Consider the following 20,718-nt stretch of genomic DNA (forward strand, 5'->3'; position numbering starts at 1 on the left):
AACGATTGTAATTCGCGCAGTCTTAAGCCACTTGAACGAATTTCCGGTTAATATTTTAAGATAATGTACATTGATGCAGAGATAATGCAACTTCTCAGAATCGCCACTTTATCTCTGGAGAACTCTTTTATCAGCGTAGTCTGTAGTGTAGGCCATCGTGGTCTCATGTTATTATTCTACTCAGTATTAGACCGTGGGAAGTCATAGACTATGACTTTACTTGCAGGCGGCCACTAATTTGAATGGATACTGGTGGAAGTTGGTAGAAATCGCAACACAAATAAAATATTTAGAAACTAGCACAAAGAGACATATTCTGAAATCAGCACAGAAAGAACGTACGTTTAATCGAAGGCAGCCTCCCGTAGGCACATTCACAAGTGACTTATGGAAGCAGCATTCACCTATAGCTACACAAATTTAACTGAAAACACTTCAGAGAGAGAATGCTGAACCATGAGAACTAGGTTTCGGCAAAAAAATGGAGGATGACAGATTTCGGTGAACCTTACTGTATGGCTGGCTATTGCTCTCCTGTAGTATAGCGAAATCGCCAGGCGACCAAAACGGCGATCGAATACGAGCCTCGTTAATAGACTCCGCCTGAAGTCACGAACATTTAAGCATCATCGTCACATGGTGAAGCGTACGTATGGACAATAGACGGGCGCGGCGACATCGCGGCTAATGGACATTTCAAGGAGACGTTCCAGAATGGGCCTGAGCGGCGGTGCTCAGGCAATTTGTCAGCTGTTCGGCGCCTCACACTAGTGTGTCTGCGGCTGAAAAAAGTAGTTCCGTTACCAACTGGCTGGGTGGCCAAGTCGTGAGCTGTCGCCTGCTGGCCCATAGACCTTGTCCGCTTAGTTTTTACCCCAGAAGGTTCCTAACCTTGAGCAGCGTCAGCCGTTGGTGGTGGTGGTTGGGGGGGGGGGGGGGGGGGAGGAGATGTTCTGTGTCCGTGCGCTACTCAAGACGAAGAAGACACTCTGTTTAAACTTGAATCTTCTTAACGGCCACCGCCATTTTCAACAGTTTTTTTTCCTCTGAAAATGACTGCAGCCAAGATTTTTTTTACAGATTTCGGTCCCTCTGACATACGGAATTATTATTACTAAGTTTCTGTCGTACCTGAAATTATTTATATACTATAATTCTCTGTTTTGTATTTAGATGTTTCAAAATAAAATTGATATGCAAATTATGGATAGAGCAACGGTTTGTTCCTCGACAAAAGTTCCCTAATCTGTCGCCTGATTTTATATTCATTACTTACTCTCAACTCGCCCTTTGTTTCCGGCCTTGAGCTGTTGCCCACGCGCTCGTCACAGCACGTGGCGTTCTTGAGAGGTCTCGCAACGCGATGTGTTACAAACGTCTGTTAAACACTTGCTTTCTCGGGTTGCCCACACTGAAAAAGCAGGTGTTGACAACTGTATTGCATCTGCAATGAAATATAGAATACGTGGCCGAAAGTGACGTCATGATCACGAGAGTGTGTGACGTACAATCGGTAAAATTGCGAAAATGGACGAAAAACACATATAGACTGATGGAAAATACGATGAAATATGGGACAATTGGGGGTGATGGCAGTACTTACATGTCTGGTGCAGGAAAATTCTTGTACATGGAAACGAGTGAGTGACAGCAAGAGGAATGCGAGAAAAAGTCGACGTGGAAGCACGGGTAACGAGGAAAATAGTAACTGGTCGTGGACAGCGATAACAAGCCTGGAACAGACTGTTTAACGTGGATGACCGCCAAATATAGGGTAATAAATTTGTATATGACGGGTCACAAGCCCAGGTGTGATCCCAAAGTTATAGGCGACAAACTAACAGATTTTTATAAAGCATCTGGACATGTGACTACCTTAAACTTTACGCCCTCTGTAGCTCAACAGCATTGTATTATTAGCTTCGGGACTGCAATGTACAACTACCGAATGGATCGCGTGTTTCACTCTGTGCAAGACTGTTTAAGTGTGTTTAAACTCTAACAAACAGTACTTACAACGCGCTTCTCTGTACTCTCTAGCAATCACAACCATGCAGTGTCAGCTAACAAATACCTTACGGAACAGTTGCTGCATGGTTTTTAACAACATTCTGCAGTATGTCTACTGAGATGATAGGAATACATGTGTGTCGTCTTGGATGCTTTGCTAGAAAAGAGAACATCTGCCTCTAAATTGACATGGATCTGCATTAAACGATCATAGAAAGTGGATGGAGAAATCGGTAGAGAGAGGTTGTAACGAGGTACGATTTAATGACAGAGAGCGGTAGACGTTGCGGCAGGTCATTTATCACACATTTAACCATTTTTCCCGTTGTTCTCTCGGGGTGTTTCAGTTGTGTGGTGTAATCTGCGCCTCCGCTCGACTCGTATACAACTGCATGTTCTATGTGTGGCTTAGAGCGGTATCTACGTGCAATCGTTAACGGCAAACCTCCCCATACCACAGTCAGCAGAGGACTTCCAACGCGTTTATGATGAATCATGTAAGCCAAACCGATGTAAAAGCTATTTCAGCTCCCTCTTCTAGACGAACGAAGAAATGTGCGAAGTACTCTATTCCCCTGCCATATCTTGGACATAAATAGAGTCTTCAGTCTAAGTTAGTGTTAGGGGTTTGTGAGGTACTGTAAGCCCTGTGTACACAATTGCTTGACAGATGTTGTGTGGGAGACGCTGTGTTCTGTCACAGATTTAGTGCCGCATGGCGTGTATTTCACGTGTCAGACTCTACCGCGGCTATGCATTTGTCTATTTCCTCATAAGATGTCGTTGTTTCATACATTTTTCGTTGATAATTATCACTTTATACGACTGATGTGGTCATAGCATAGTTCCCGAACCTTAATCGGACGTGAATAGTAGGGAACAATACAGCTCTGGAAAGCTGCATAGTGCCTGTACCACAAAGAATCTATATCTTTTCTTTCCTTTGGTGTAGAATGTAGTAGTTTTGTCGTCTTAAAGTTTCTCACCATAGTGAGTGGGGTAGAAAACGTGCAGGGCGAATGTACGTCACGTGCTGGAAAAATATATTTCCTGCAATGGAGTACTAACAGCGTTCCATTCCATGCAAATAACGTATCGGAAACCAGTGCTTTAACATTATAGCATATTTATGTACAGAACCATGTAGCTTTAGGAGTGTGTGTTCATGTTCAAAGATTATTTCTCTCTTTCCAGTATCTTCTAGGTATGGAATCCAAACACTACAATACTACATAACTGATAGCACAAGTTATTTACGTAAAATATTTCATTCTCTTTCCGTCTGGAGCTTCATCATGCATAAACCATACGTTTCTTCTTCTTAACTGTCTGTTATATCAACACAACACTCAAATGTATTAGGCTCATATCTAGCATATAGCAATAAGAAGTGCTATCCTCCTAAGCATCTAGACAGATCGTGTGTAATTCGATGGGTGATGTATGTAAGATTCGTATAGTGTTTGCAGAACGGTAGTTAGGTATTCGGATGAGAATACCGGTCTATATCATTAGCTTCGATCGGTTGTACAAGTTTAGAATACGTGCTATGGCCTTTCCGAAATCAAAACATCGAAGTGTATTGATTACGTTCAGTTCCAAATTAAATCGGAGAAAAGGTTGCATGGCGGGTTGGTTAAAGACGGAGGAACAGTTACAAGATGCGTAAGGAGACGATCTACAGTCTTGATCGGAATTCTTAGCTGATAGGTTCGCCGAAGGGGCAGCTAGCTTCGAAATAGTGCTGCTATCGAAAAAATTCTTTTGTTGAGGTGGTAATAATCAAAGGTGTTCGTGAGATCTTTCAATCTTTGACTTTATCCTACGAATGCGAGAATACATTGTGACTCCCATCCATATAAGGGGAGATGGCAAATCGTAGTAATATTTTACCGAATTTGTAAAGTGTTTCGGCTAAGGATCATAGTTTTTGCACCTCTTCTCTGTTGAAGGCTGTTTCCTACACTAAGAAACAATACTTGTTTCCTGTGATGTAGGCAGTGTAACAGGGTTCGTGATATGTCCATATGTATATGGCACTCGCGAAGTAATGGCGCGGTGGTTTAGCAATGATACAGAAATTGTCATTGGCTGATGGCATCACGAGATCAACGCAGTGAGACGCTTTATTGGCGTTACAAGTCATCGAGAGTGCTGATTTGGACTTCAAGTAATTAAGTAAAATGTATTGAAACTACGGAAAACCTGGCAAAATCACGACAATTGATGAAAATACACAAAACTGATTAAAATACGACAAAAATATGGAAGAATGAGGGTAGTTACATGCTCGCCTGGTTGTATGAAAATCATTCCATCGATCCACAAGTGTGACTCACAACTGGTTGTGGATGCTATTTGTGCTCTATTGGTTTAAGTCCTTCCGAATACCCCTCTGATCCACAAGCAGTTATGTTTTGTGTGCTTATAAACGGATGGAGTGACATCTTAATAGGCATCTCTATGCATACTCCACATGCCATCGTACAGTGCGCAGTGAGAGTTGAGTTTCTATACACCTCTGTATGAACATTAGTTTCTCGTGTCTTATTTTCATGGTCCTTACACGAAATGTATGTTGGTGGCAGCAGAATCTTTCTGCAGTCAGCTTCAAACGTCGGCTCCCAATAGTGTTCCTCGGAAAGAACATCTTCTTCTCTCCAGGGATTCCCATTTGAATTACCTGGCGAGCTTAATCCGACTACAGGAAAAAAATTACTCACCATGCCAGGGGCCCCTCATGATCAATTTAATTACGTAGTCAATCAATTTTAATATCAATAATGTGCCGCTGGGTGGATGGGCGTGAGGTCAAGAGTACTACGAATATGATCCAAAAATGAGTTTAATGTTCTAGTCCTGTGGTGCAGGACACTACAGATATTACGCTGATAAGAACATTTTTTTACCAGATGAGAAAATACTTAGAGGAAATACAGCTTATGTCATACTGTTGTACTGTGTTTTCACAAGTGACGGTACTTTAGCGACGTGAAAACGCGTGTATGGTCAGATTTCGCCTGTCTTCAAAAATAACTCGCATAAAAGGAAGAAATCTTGATTTCGCCTGAGAAATTCAAGGTGTATGGGCAGCAACATCCCTGTTTCAGATTGGGTAAAGTTGATTTTTTAAACTGCGGAGTCAATTTCGGGGTGGAATTTAGGTTAGAACTACACGTCCAAGCCACACATGCTCGTCTTGTACTGTTTGCAGCCTGTGGCCGACCGGAAGCCGTGGCTTAACCTCACAGGAGCGGCGCGTTCAAAGAATGCTCCGACCTGTTGGCTGTTGCTCGCAGTCCCGGAGACAAGTCTTGGCGGTGGTCCTAGTGGCGCCCCTTGGATAGCTGAATAGTGAACTAGCCAGTATGCTGGAAGAATGGCAACATAAGCAGGTATGTGTGTTGCGCGAGAAGAATCAATATGGTGAGTGCTTGCGCTGTACGATTCTTCACCCTCATGTAAATTGATCGGTTGATGGCTGGACGGCCATGGTAACAATCTCTCTGGCCCATAAGCATGTGGTAGAGTCAGCGTATGGATGCCTGGAGATGGTCTCTCAGCTACTAGTGTGGCTGGAAGGTTTTTTTCGCCAGAAATATTGAGTATAAGGTGGAGACGTTGTGATGGCGGAAGGTTGGTTGGTTGGTTTGGGGAAGGAGACCAGACAGCGTGGTCATCGGTCTCATCGGATTAGGGAAGGATGGGGAAGGAAGTCGGCCGTGCCCTTTCAGAGGAACCATCCCGGCATTTGCCTGGATTGATTTAGGGAAATCACGGAAAACCCAAATCAGGATGGCCGGACGCGGGATTGAACCGTCGTCCTTCCGAATGCGAGTCCAGTGATGGCGGAAGGTTCTTGTGTTCTCATACATAGGTGCACACAAGACCTCGGATATGTTTATTGCTACAATATATTTGTGGTGGAAATTTAATTATACGATTTGCAAAATTTTTACATTTGATTCTCAAATGTTGAAAATATATTTTATTATAAACATGGTTCAAATGGCTCTGAGCACTATGGGACTTAACATCTGCGGTCATCAGTCCCCTAGAACTTAGAACTACTTAAACCTAACTAACTTAAGGACACCACACACATCCATGCCCGAGGCATGATTCGAACCTGCGACCGTAGCAGTCACGCGGTTCCGGACTGAGCGCCTAGAACCGCTAGACCACCACGGCCGGCTATATTTTATTATAAGGAAGAATCGTCGTAAGGTGGTGGTGAGTGTTTTCAGCTATCTACTTCTGCAAATTGTTAAACAGTTAATTTGATAGAATAGGGCAAATGGACTATTTGCCGCCATTTTTGATGTTGCAGTTGCACGAGCGTTCCCTTTGTCCCCAGCATTAGCCAGTAGGAACACAGTATTCTGACCAAGCGAGGTGACGTAGTAATTAGGACATTGGACTCTCATTCGGGAGGACGACGGTTCAAACCTGCGTCCAGCCATCGTGATTTAGATTTTTCATGATTTTCCTAACTCGCCTAGGGCAAATACCGTGCCGAGTGAGGTGGCGCAGTGGTTAGCGCATTGGACCCGCATTTGGGATGATGACCGTTCAAACCTGAGTTCGACCATCCTGATTTAGGTTTTCCGTGATTTCTCTAAATCACTTGAGACAGATGCCGGGATGGTTCCTTCGAAAGGGCACGGCTGACTTCCTTCTCCAGCCTTCCCTAACCTGATGGGAGCAATGACCTCACTGTTTGGTCCTCTATCCAAATCAAACCTGCAAATTCCCGGATGGTTCCTTTGAAAGTACATAGCCAATTTCCTTCCCTTTCCTTCCCCAATCCGAGCTTGTGCTCTGTCTCTAATGTTCTCGTTGTCGATGGGATGTTAAACATTAATATCCTCCCTCTCTACCAGTATTCTGAGGAGGTATGAAAACATCTGTCTGCAAGTTTGAACATGTTGCTTCTTCATGCATCTGTTCACACAAACTGGATGTTATTCATGCTTTGTTTGGGGGCCGCGAGAACAAACTGAGGCCCTAGGGCGGATAGACACGTCACCTTGTTCTATGGATTCGAGGCACAGATGTTACAACAGGAAGTAGCCACTTTCGAGGGAGGGGAGGTGGTTTCCTGGGTATCTAATGTCAAAGGACGCCGACTTCTGGTCCGCGGTCGGCAGTATTTAGTATCGCGATCTGTAATTAGAACATTGGGCTGTTTTTGACCTCTATAGCGGCGCCTGGACGACAGACACACGCAACAACGACGCAAAGCAGCGGCTAATATGCCACACTTTATTCCATTCCTTATTCCATTCTTATGTCATGTGAAGTGGGTGCTGATGTGAGCTGTACCCAAGTGGGGGTGGCCAGTGTCCTGAAAACTGATCAAATAAAAGAATATGAAAATTGAATAGAAGAATGTTATTGACACTGATTTGAATTTCGTGTCGTGAGATCCGTCCACTTTGCCACTGACTGAATCTTTTCCCCACCAATTTCCAGATGGGTGAGGGGAGGGGAGTAGTGGGGAGGATTGGGGGATTTCCTAGGAGGAGAAAGGTGTAATTAATTGATCAATTTAATTAATTAGTCAATTAATTAGATATCGAAAGTGTACTCGTATCGGCGAGGCAGAGGGGGGGGGGGGGCAGGACTGGAGATTTCCAGAGGGATGAGGGGGGGGGAGGAGGAGGAGGAGGAGGAGGGGGAGGAGTGGGGATTTCTCAGAAGGATTGATTATCCCCAGGGGTCATACATCAATGCGCAAGGGCTCATAAATCAATAAGCTTAACAGTAGGTAAAGAGCTGGGGGATAATTTGACCCTGATGCCCCTGATATATACTTACCCCTGAATGTATACAACCCACGCAAAGAAAATGGCTCAGGACCCAATTTACCTCAATACTGATGGCCAATGACCTGGAGGATGCGCACCATTGCAGTGGATAGAGTAGATTAAAAACCAGACTGGGATGGGCTTGCAGCAAACAAGTAGTCATGTCGTGGAGACATGTTGCCAAGGAGCTTGCCACGTGGAACGAATACATCCTATCGTAAAGACTGTTTTTGAATGAGAGTGTCTTTTCTGTTCGTCACATTGCGTATTTCTTTCAGTTACTTTCTGTACAATACTCTAGCATTTCTTTCTAGGTATGGTCGAAGATTCATCGATCTGTGTTGCCTGGCAGTGACGCGTTATACTAAATTACTTTCGCCCTCGAGTTTTTCACACCAGTGTAAATTAATGTTCTGCTGTAACTGTTTTCAAAGAAAGCCGAAATTGCCTACTTGCTACATTCACAACTTTCTGCCAGCCTCGTCAATACTGTATGCAACTACAATACTTACTTGAAATACACCTATATATATCGTTACTACAGTTCTTCTTATGGTTACAGATTTTATTTTATCAACTCTTGACATGTTCCTTCCATCGACAGCTTATATTTCTGCTTAGGCTATTTAAGATGTCGTTTGGGTCCTCATTTCTTTCTGGTGTTATAAGATACTAACCCACAACTGTCGTTAAAATCTGCCTTGTAAGGAAGGTTTTAATATGTAACTCATTCATTTTGCTTCCTTGTGTACTGAGATGGAGGAAGTTGTTTCACCTTACTGCTATATTACATTGTACACCATGACAGTTATTGTGTGCGACGCATTAGCCATTCTTGTAAGTGTAGTATGGTAAAGTGAGCCTCTGGAAAAGCGATGGACGCTAATGTGTTCATTTATGTAATTACTTTATTATGTATATTCTTTCCGTCATCCTTATTATGTTGCTATGAATTAAAGAAGGAGTGTTTATTTTGATTGTAGGTTCGTCTGCTGAACAACTGTAGGACAGAGTGCATTCTTTACTTGGATTTTGGTGTCAACATAACTGCTATCGGGATCTGGTGAATATGCACCTGTAGCAGTAGGGTCTTCGAGGGTTGATAGAATCGCCCTCGCACTCCCCCCTCAGGGAAAAGCAAAGTGACCGTTAGGGGCGCTCCGCCATTTTTCGGCATACGGTTCCTGGTCTGGCTAGAAGGTGGACAGAAGCTGTGATGGGCTACGTTATGCAGTTTGCAACAGTTAAAGAGGATGAGGTATGTTATTGTTAAGATTACTAAACTATTCTTTTTTCAGCGGTGTTATAGGCAGTGTTATGTGGTGACTACCCTTTTTAGCAACTTTGAAGATAAATTCAATGGTTAGAAGTTTGGTATTTTGCCGAGAGCATGGAGCATAATAGAATCCAGTAATAAAATCTTGAGGTGCCTTCAGAGCTTTTGGTATTCTTTGAATTCTGCTATCAGTTATTCTTGCCTTTGATGATTGACGTAAATTAGTTTGCCAAATATTAAACTAATATTCTTTGTAGGATGGGCCTCACCCAGTGTGTTGAGTACAATTATGTGGTCGCCACTGTACAACAAAAGGCAGTAGAGGTTATAGTACGATTTCTGGTTAGGCATTTTGTGTGTGAATTGTGTGAGATACTTAAGTAAACTGGCGTGTGAAATTCCTTGCAATTTTTTTATTTCTGGTCTGCTGGTCGTTGTCTCCTCACTGCCACGTGAGCCGTTCAGGAAGGATACTTGGCTACCTGAATCCTAAATTAGGGACAGATAGGAAATGGGTATAAGTTTAATTTTGCAATAGAACCGAGAACTATCCACGCGGGTGAGGAAATATAAGAAACATTGATTTCCTACTATCCAGGTGGCGTTGGATACACAAATCAAAGAGCAAAGAACGTCCTTAAGGTAATTGATCTAGGATTTGCGTGTGTCGAGTGTGAACTTTTCATTATGTTCCACGAACGATCGACTACGTTGTGTTCGAGTCTACCGCTTTGACTTCCAAAGTGGTGTTGGCTGCACAGTCATTGAAAAATGACCATTCTTATTGAAATTCATATTAGGACAAATATGTGCATTTGGAGAATTTAGTAGGATGTAATAAATTTTATATAAGCCTAGTTTAAGAATTTGTATGTCTGCTTATCCCCATGCCCCAGATTATGGTATTTCATCGCGTGTTCCCGTCAAAATCAAATAGTGCCAGTAACTAAGCTCAGTTGCTATTTAATTAAAAGCGTTTCCAGTAGAATGAGAATGAATGACGAGTATGATGATCAAACGAGAGCAGTGGAAAGAACAGTAGTAACATAATATTCCTTGTGATGGCTAACATGCCATTATAAATTACATCTTCAGCTGAGAATCTTTGGTTTCATAGTGTAGTAATTTCAGCCCCAAAATCCATTCTTATAGGATCCCTGATTAGTTATGCCAATTGATGGACTATAATGAATCATTAAATAATTTGTAAAAGTCAATGAAAGATAGATCTTGTCTGACTGCTAACTTCTTTGGTTGCTTGAGCCCTCTCATGCGTTGTCCGTTGTGCAGAGATTATCAGATTGTATTTCATTGCCGGCCGGTGTGGCCGAGCGGTTCTAGGCGCTTCAGTCTGCAGCCGCGCGACCGCTACGGTCGCAGGTTCGAATCCTGCCTCAGGCATGGATGTGTGTGATGTGCTTAGGTTAGTTAGGTTAGTTAGGTTTAAGTAGTTCTAAGTTCTAGGGGACTGATGACCTCAGATGTTAAGACCCATAGTGCTCAGAGCCATTTGATCCATTTTTTTGAATTTCATTTAACAGTAAATAATTATTTTGGGCCAACCCCTTCTTATAAAATCGCAAGCATTAAATCAAGAAAGGTAACCAAGGTAAATGTTCTCATTGGAAACAAGTGCATACAGCCTGCAATGATCTCCCTAAGAGTTCGACGCAAAGAAATCAATTATAGTCAGACGTAGCTAAATGCAATGAAGCAAATCAGAAACTAACGGTAATCACTCAGTATTTTGTCCCCTTAATTATGCATTGTACACACTGCAACTTCTTGAACTAATTTGTGATCTTTTCTGATACGTCCTTCTTACCCTTAGTACCGACAAGTTACCTCTTGTGTAGCATAACATTGCGCCAAATGGCTGACACCGTGGCTTTCTGAGCAACCCCTCAACACTTGCTAGCGTTGTGCCTGCTCTGAACGATAACGAGATATGCTTTTCTTCGTTTATAATTACTGTTCGATTTTAAAGGTTATGATGCGGTACGATTAAAAGAGAGAGAGAGAGAGAGAGAGAGAGAGAGAGAGAGAGAGAGAGAGAGAGAGAGAGAGAGAGAGCGAGCACGTCACGTATATGTGCAGATCTCACACGAGCGTTAACATGATCGTAGCCAGACGCATTTCCGCTAGTTTACAACACTTAAAATCATCAACGATTAAATATTTGGTGAACTGACGTCATTTGCATCGTTGTTTTTCTTCGTGATACTATTTTACGTCCACTTTTAATCCTTTGTTTCATATTTTCGGCTATTTCGTGGTATTAGTAAAGGAATGCGATGAAGGAGAATAATTTTAATTTGTCCAACTGTTTCCGATGCGTAAGAATCACAATACTGTAACGATCACCCTAGGATCAGGAAGCCAGTGGGCATCGGTGTTAGACAGGTTAGGTGGTGATGTTAAAAGTGTTGCAGACAGAGCTCTGAGGTCTGGTGAGTGTTCCAGTCTTACGTCCGAATGCATCAGTGAAACAGCGGTGTTCTTCATGACATTTTAGTTATGTCAATGCTGCAAGGAATATTATCTTCTCTGGCACGCAGGAAACGGGCCGGCTGTTCACTCAGGCATCAGCGAGGAATGCGAGGCGGGAGTTGGGGCCAGCGAGGCAGTTTGCAGACTGGGCCTCAGCGCTCTCAAAGGTGGACGCGTGGTTAGACTTGCATCCACAGGTGGCTATTGTCGGCTGTAGTGAAAGCGGAAGCCAGGGGCTCCCTCAACACACAGCGTACAGCCAGCAAGGCGATACGGACACAGCATGGGAGATGGCAGCCAGATGCAAGAGAGGCTACTGTGTGACAGACTGTCACACAGTCCTCAGTCCACATCAGCACGGGTTTAGGCTAGACAAGTCTATCGACGATGTGGTAAATAGGGCTTTGCAGGTAACTCAGTCGACAAGAGAAATATGTGGTGGCGATGTTACTTGATATATCTGGTCCTTTTGATAAACTTCCGCGTCTTCTGCTATTCGCAAAGATAAGATACTTGATATATCTGGCCCTTTTGATAACCTTCGGCGTCTTCTGCTATTCGCAAAGATAAGGCAATAGTAGTGATACTGGCAAACTAAAGAATACATTTAGAACAAGACACTACACAACTTCTCATAGGCATTAATGAATAGTGTAACAACAGTAAACTAACAACTGCAGCTAATAAAACGGAGTGTTTACTATCGGAATGCGAACTTAAAAGAAATCTCTGCATCAAACTAAATAACGCAACCTTGCAACGCAAAAGACTGATAAAATAACCAGATTTACATATTTACGACAAACTGAAGTTCACTGAAGATACCAGACTCACGACTGACAAAGCAATGAAAATAATGCTTAAATTAGCAAGACTAGAAGCTACAAAATATAGACTAGCCACAAAGACAATAAGTACGTTTCATATCTCACTATTCGAATCCTTAATACGCTGTGCAGCGAGCGCTTGGGTGCATCAGTTGTAGCTTGCAACACACAAAATCTTTGGGAGAGTGGCTAAAATAATGTTCTGCTCAAGATATCGGATATCTTTGGCACAACGTCTGCAGAGGCACTGTGCACGGTGATGGGAGTGTATTCCTTTGACATTACCATCCGTCAAGGAGCAGGCAGGCGCGGTAAGGTAATTGAAATTATAGGACAGGACATCATAGAAAGGCGACAATTACACCGCTGCCTGAGAGAAAGAATGTGCTTTGGCGAAAAAGGGGCGTCACTTCTACCCCTTTTTCCCAAACATCAAACGACGAATGAGCCTAAAAATATAGATCCCACATGCGACGTGGTCCACTTCCTCACGGACCTGCACCATCGATTTGGTCTCAGCCGAACAGCCATGCGCAGTTGTGTGGAACTATGAACCCCTGAAAGATATACAGATAGTAAAGTTAGTATACAATCATGGATGTAAGAACACTGAAATTAAGGAAGACTGAAATGGATCAACTGCAATAAAATATTTCAATATATGTAGAAACGTCTTCTGTAACTCGTGAAATTTAAATGATGTAATTGTTTTTAAATCTTAGGTAAAGTAATATCTGTAATGAAAACGGTGTAATTGGTTAGTAAGATCAAGTTTTACCTTACAGAAACACAAACACCATGCACATAACACGCAGAAATAAGGAAGCGAAAGATACACATATAATGTACCGATTATGCCATATGTAAAGCACATATGACCTGTTGCAAATGTAATATACGACAAATACAAATACACCTCCGTACACAAAAATTAATCAAATGAATATTAAAGATATATTTTGAACGCTACCTCGAATGCAACGGACACGATGATTTGCCGAGATAGCTAGGTGGTGGAATCTCTATCACAAATCTTTGTATTTTTCTATTATCTTTTGTTATCATTCTTTAATGCAAGAATCCCGTTATTTTAGAAACTTTTTCAGAATTTATAATATGTCATAAAGTAATATTATGTTATATCCTCACTTCTGTCTTCCTAAATTTCTGTGTTCTATACATAAATCATTAATTTTAAGATTTTTCGTTTCTTAATTACTTTTAAATCTGTAAGTATTTAAAGCTGCAATGCTGTTAAACTTTGTTAAAAAAATGAGAAATATCTGTACATGTATAATTTCGTGCCGGCCGCTGTGGGCGAGCGGTTCTAGCCGCTTCAGTCCGGAACCGCGCTGCTGCTACGGTCGCAGATTCATCCTGCCTCGGGCATGGATGTGTGTGATGTCCTTAGGTTAGTTAGGTTTAATTAGTTCTAAGTCAAGGGGACTGATGACCTCAGATGTTAAGTCCTATAGTGCTTAGAGCCATTTGAACCATTTTTTTTATAATTTCGTACTGTGAAAATGCAACCTGCCTTAGTAACAAAATGGTAGCAAATAAATAACTCAGGTGCACAGCCAGAAATTAGAAGGTGGCAACTTGCAGTTAGTGGGGTAGGCGGCCCAGCAGGTCTGCATCTTCTGTCAGTCACGGCTGCGACCCGCCGGTAGCGGCAGCATGGAGCGATGAAGTCCAACCACTCATTGATTAATACATATTATACTCATTCAGATGAGGCTATTAGTGGAGTGTATGCAACTTGAGATCGAATTAATTTTTTTCATCTATGTCAGTGTCACCGTACTCAAAAAGACCATTAACAAACTATACTTAGAGGAATACATTAGTTGAGGTATCTAGGCATGTTGATATTCTACTCTAGCTTCATTAGGTCGGTAATGTTGAATAGATATATTCGAGATTTCTCTTTGCTCATAAGCCAGGAATAGAAACTAATCTATGGTATAAGTTCGTAAGTCAGCACTTTACAGAGAAGCAAAGAATACTTACGTAGAAACGATTTAATTCATTCCTAATCGCGAAATCGGCGCTTCGAAAATTCTAACAGTGAAACTCTCTCCTGACTCTGTTTTCAGCGATGTCTGTAAGTCGCTACCGGCGTGACGTGTTCTCTATTGACATCAGCAGGAGAGTTCCCCTTTTCACTCCGAGGCTTACAGCATCTGCCTGTGTGCTTCCTGCAACGAATCCCCGCGTCCGTTACAAAAGCAATGCCTCTTACTACACTGGTCATAAAGCTGCCAGTCAATGGCCTGCAGTTCATACTACACAGAGAACACTGTTTGAGGACAGTCTAAAACTCCTCCTACGATTGAGTCAAATTCACTTCTCTGCTTTCTGGAAGGAAACGTGGCTCACTGCCTGTCGTGAGAAGATCTGCGATGGGTCAACTCGCATCCGCCGTTTGTGACCTCTGCGCATTGCTTTGCACTACAAGCATGTGTCCCTCTCTTGGAAGATGCTATCGCTCTCCACAGCCATCTTCCACCAACTGGGTGTTTTCCCTGATTTATTTCGCGGCATTTGTGCGTCTCACGTCCACTCATCAGCCTCGCCATGGGGAGGCCGCCCTCAGGGCTGTAAAATCGCTGCCTCTCCGCTGTTCCCTTTAGAGCAGTCAAACACCCATCTCAGTTGAACACGACGGCGACTTTTCTAACCAGCCTTCTGCCAACCACTGCTGTCACAGGAAGGCGAAACAGTCACGGCACCCTGCCGCCAGCATCCAGCTCAGCTCAAAGTAACTCCCAGGCGTGCAATACTACAGCAAATGTTAATACTTGGTGTCATCCAGTGCCAGTCAAAGAAATGATCAATTACCTAGGCACCCATCGTTAATGGCAATCTCATATCGAATAAAATATCCAAGCGAACTGGTATAATATTACACATATGGAGACAAAATGTTGCTAACTTACACTTGTAAAATAAATATTATACCTTAAATAAAGATACAATATTTGTCGCTTCTGACATGAATGGCTGACAATTACAATTGGTTTGGTAAAGTCGATGGAAGCCGACTGATTTAGAAATTATTTATCTAAAGTCCAGTATGTAATGTTGTATTAAGTCTATGGAACTAATCTGCTATTATTAAACCGAAACATTCTCTATGAATCGCTTGGAGACACTATGGTCGTATTGTCATAATAATGTCAAAGTCAGCGTCAGTTGCTCGTCAATGGAGTTGAGTACTATGTAGTATCTTAGGCTGATTGTAAGCAAATGCACGTAACGACACCGGTATGGCATAAAAGCACCATAAGGACTGATTTGGAAACGGAACTGATGATCATACTGATAAGATTGAGAATCCGGCTTCAGTTGTAAATTTATCACACAATATTTCTCGAACACGACCCGACAAACCAGATGGCCTGTAGCAAACTAGTCGTGTTAATAAAAATATCATTTACACTGGAAGTGGCGTGCATCCGTGTTAACTACAACCTCTTGCGAATACAAACCATAGCAGTGGCACAGGCGGAATTGTGATCTAAATGTAATGGGCCAGAGACCGGCATTTCTATCGCAGAGCTAGTAGAGCCTTTTGAGTGGATCTCTCCTGACACCCAGAAATCTCTGATTGCAGACTGGGCATCCTGGACGCCTCGATGTACTTGGCCCAGATGGTGGCGTCAGGGCTGTCCTCGCCGCTGTACTCGGCCCTCAACTACCACGGGATGTTCGCGCTGGCCGCCGGCCTCATGCTGCTGTGTCTGCTCTACTCCATCTTCCTGCTGTCGGAGACCACTGCGCCCTACACGCCGCCGCAAGACGTGAGTTGCTGGCCTCGAGATGAACCGAGCTCTCACTGCAAGTCATACGAAATTGCAACAGGTTTAGCGAAAACTGACGTAAACGTGTTTCGTGCGCACAGGAGAGCTGCGGCTGCTGCAAGGGGATCATCCGCCCCCAGCTGGTGCGCGACGCGCTCAAGACGTCCCTGATGAAGCGGCCTCACCACGGGCGCTCAGCCATCCTCATCGTCATCCTCGTGGTCGTCACTGGTGTCCTCATCTCCCAAGGTACGGCCAGTCCACGCATTCGCCATCGAAAGAAACCTACGAACCTGTTTTTGTTACAGTAATATTGGTTCTGAAAGCGAAAAAAAAAAAATGGTTCTGAGCACTATGGGACTTAACTTCTGAGATAATCAGTCCCCTAGAACTTAGAACTACTTAAACCTAACTAACCTAAGGACATCACACACACATCCATGCCCGAGGCAGGATTCTAACCTGCGACCCTAGCAGCAGCGCGGTTCCACACTGAAGCGCCTAGGCCTCTTCGGCCGGCTGAAAGCGAAAAACATCGAAGAGAATTTCCATATGGCTTTTCAGTTAATTTTTCCAGTTAATTTCAAGCTCGATTCAGCAGATACGCACCAGGTCTACCTTATGACTGAAAACTGTTCGGAACGTTAAGCTGTTTAACACGTACTCCCTACATAGATGTCTACAAGGTCGCAACGCTTAAGTTCTTCTTCACAAGGGAATAACGTTTAGAGAATATAGTATTGCCGGCCAGAGTGGCCGTGCGGTTCTAGGCGCTACAGTCTGGAGCCGAGAGACCGCTACGGTCGCAGGTTCGAATCATGCCTCGGGCATGGATGTGTGGGATGTCCATAGGTTTAATTAGTTCTAAGTTCTAGTTGACTGATGACCTCCGAAAGTTAAGTCGCATAGTGCTCAGAGCCATTTGAACCAATATAGTATTTCGTGACAGCGATCATTACGCAGTAGGAAAAAATGCAGAAAGTAGCGTTCTTTGTAATAAAATCCCTTAAGATCGTCTCGAATCAAGTCATTGGACCCTCTTCTTCTGAAGGTTGTAGCACTTCCCTAACTGTGCTTACTGTTACCTCGTTATCTCCTGACGAATAATTTTTAGTGCGTCTCTTCTCTTGCTTTCCATCCATCAGTTTCCAAGGAGTGGTTTATTTTGTTTAACTATGAATTAGTGTAGATTATAGAGGCAGGTGACTGAACACAATCACTAACTTCTTCAATTACTTGCTTTCGTGTTATTAGCAGGGTAAACAGCTGTTCGAATTATTTACAACATTTTACCATTTCGATTTAATAATATTGCCAGAAAAGATTAATTATACAGAGACGATTAATTAACCTAGCCTAGAAAGTCTTGTAGGAAGCAACATCGTATAAAATACGAATCGTAATACTGTGTTACATGTTTTCAGGAGAAGGCATAGCCAACTACCAGTTCGTGAACGCCAAATTCCATTGGACGATAGACCAGAACCTTCTGTATGGATTCTTCAACAATGGCACCACTGCTGTAGGTGAGGCACTACGCATTACTTCTGCTTCCACCTACGTCCGAAGTATTTGCTATTCATTTAAGAGAAGTGTAAATACAGTTAACATTAAAAATACTTCAACTGGGATAATCGTAGATTGATCTGGAAATAGCTTTCTCTCTCTCTCTCTCTCTCTCTCTCTCTCTCTCACTATGCTCAAAGCCATACGAGGTGCAACCGTAACTGGGCACCCAGCAATTATATGAGAATTTCTTCGTGTCCTGTCCAGTTCACACGTCCTGCTTAGTAATAGTGTCCGGTTTTGTTTTCAACTTAATGAGTATTATTTTATAGTGTTAAGAGACGTTGAGTAAAAGTATATCAGGATTAGGAACTGTAGCCATCAGGGACATATGTATGACAGGATAAGTGTTACCACATTTTACTAGAGGACGCCGTAGAGAGTAATAATTGCACTGAGAGCCAATGTTGATAAGATGTACAACAAATAACTTATGATATTGACTGTAAGTGCACCTCTGAAGAGAAGACAATGCCACAGAAGAAGATATCATGGAGAGATCCATCAAATCAAAGTCTGATGCCGAAAAGTATAGTAACGAACAATTCTCTGCCGAGAATTACAGTTTGCCATAAAAAATGTTATCTGTAATGACCGATTCTCATTTGATACGTCGAAACTTTTGACTAACTATAAATGGGAAAAACGTAAAGAATCTGGAAATGTAAGAAAGAAATCAGCATTTTACGAAGAGGAATCTACTTGGAGACACGAAGGTGCGAGACAGAAAACACCAGAAAGTGTGTTAAAAGAACAATTGTATTCCAGTGAATGAAGACTTGTTTGTACAGAAATTTAAACTTGGTTAGTTTTTCAATTCGTCTAAAAAAACTGTCAAAATATGGCTTCAACCTTCTACTTATTTTTTTATAACCGTAATGAGAGGGTACTGACACTGAGCAACATAATTCTTGGTAGGGTGCAGTTCATACATTGCATGTATGAAATATTGATATGAAATGTAATGGAAGAATGAGGTACCTTCGCAAAATACCGTTCGAGGCGTTCGACGGCGTCATGTGTTATTAGTACTCGCTTATCTAATATGGACACCTTGAATGTGACCAAAACGTTGGAAGCTTTTATAGTGTTACACGGCAACATGACTAGTATAGCCAGGAAACCTTCATTTCGATATTGGTGTTTCCCTCCCTATTAACGTCGAGCGCCACTGTTCCGTTTATGCTGAAAGTGATAGCCGAATTCCTCGTCTTTTCAGATAGATGCCACAGCCAGAACGGATCATAGGAAGATGTAGCGATGAAGGTTCACTCAGCTTTTAATAAAAAATTCTGCAAACATGTTTGAGCCCACTACAGAACAGTAACAGTATTATCATTGTAGGTACTGAACCTTGAGAAATGGCAGACTCTAATTTAAGATAGGGAATAACCACCATATCACTTTCGGTGTGGAATAGGTTAATACAGAAGACTAGGATCTAAGTCTACTCACTGACTGTATCCGATTTCAGTACTACCAAGATTGAGGAACAATTTCCGTATGGTTACTTGTTTGAGGCGCAAGGTGTATATGTGGATGCAGCGTGGAGAGTCTGATTAGCAGCGCCCCGTCCGTTTCGTGTGTCCACAGGCCAGGTGTTCGCGCTGGCGGTCACCCTGGAGGCGTTGACGCCTCTGGCGGGGCCTCCCATCTACAACGCCGTCTTCAAGGCGACCATAGATTACTTCCCTGGAGCCTTCCACCTTTTGTCCGCGGGGATCATGGCACTCGACCTCGCTGTGCTGCTGTGAGTATTCTTACACCAATATATCCTAGTCTACGATTATGATATGACAGGAATAACAACATGTCACACTTTCCGTCCTATTCACCTCATGGAACGCACCGTGAAACGGTGACACTTTCAGAGGACGTAACTCCATAGTCCATCTGTATTCGCCAAGTAAGTGGGGACTTAGTTGTCTTCTGTCGAGCTTCTGGTTTGATTGAAAGAAATGTCTACAAACGTAATACTGGGCTGAAATGCAATACTATTGCACAGTCTTGGTGGACTCCATGTTGGAAGCATTTGTAAGACTCTAGCTTGCAGCGTCATTATTGAACACGATTAGAACAATCATTGAAATGCAGTGTATGAAAACTAAATTTTGAAGCTGGTTGAACAGCCACAGATATATATTTTTAGTAACAACCGCATATCTCACGCTTAGCGTTGTCATTCCACTGACAGAGTTAAGTCTCTCATCATTGCAGACGATACTAAGTTCTTCGCTTGCGTATAACCTTGTTCACAGTTGTGTAAATCTAATCTAGTTTCATTCATTGCGAAAGTCGTGAGAGGGGATGGTAGTACGTCGGGAACTGTGTGTACCTCTACGTGTTGACGACCCTCAGTGCTCCGCCAGAAAGCGAAGAGGAACCTTCTAACAAGAAAGTGTATGCGAATACGAATGATGATAAGGTGCGTCAGTCATAGCAGATGAAAGGGAGACTAGTGTTTATCGTCTTGTCTGCAACGGCCAGTAGTAATTTGTTTTTGGTTGCGGCCAACGTTTGCCAGCTGACAGTACTGCGTGAGGGAGCCATGGTTGTCTTCCGCGTTATCTTCTTGTGGTTTACTCTATTTATAGAGGAGATGATGACAGTGGCCAGTCTGGGAGCCCGGCCTGCGTGGAGCCCAGCCACCTGCCACAAGCCTTTTTAGCTGACACCCCTCGGACGATAGATACCTACAGCGAGACGAGAAGTTCGAAAACAATCAAAACATAAATTTGTCTCATGACTAGGTAAGGGACAGAGTCTTGAACTAATTGTCAACTTCCAAACTTTAGATTCATTTATCTTTCATGTCAGTTACTAATAGAGAAAGCTAGTCTATGAGAAATCAGGGAGGTGTTGCCGACAAATAGGACTACAAATGTCGAATTATACTAAATAGCATCATCTCCTCCGAAAAATTAAATAATTTTCAG

The 20,718-nt window shown here is 42.7% G+C and overlaps 1 protein-coding gene across 3 annotated transcripts in view; it reads right to left on the minus strand.

Moving 5' to 3' along the window:
- Positions 1-20,718, minus strand: part of LOC124546908 (proton-coupled folate transporter-like) — a 516,873-nt gene that overhangs the window by 312,209 nt on the left and 183,946 nt on the right. Inside the window, exon 2 of one of the 3 annotated variants that reach the window (XM_047125072.1) lies at positions 12,910-12,970. The exons of the other annotated variants lie outside the window; for them this stretch is intronic. Coding sequence (XP_046981028.1) covers positions 12,910-12,918 — 9 coding nt within the window. The 5' untranslated portion in view covers positions 12,919-12,970. The remainder of the gene's footprint in view (positions 1-12,909; positions 12,971-20,718) is intronic. 3 annotated transcript variants of the gene reach the window in all.

This window comes from Schistocerca americana, chromosome 1 (assembly GCF_021461395.2).
Source record: "Schistocerca americana isolate TAMUIC-IGC-003095 chromosome 1, iqSchAmer2.1, whole genome shotgun sequence".
NCBI classification, from domain to species: Eukaryota; Metazoa; Arthropoda; class Insecta; order Orthoptera; family Acrididae; genus Schistocerca; species Schistocerca americana.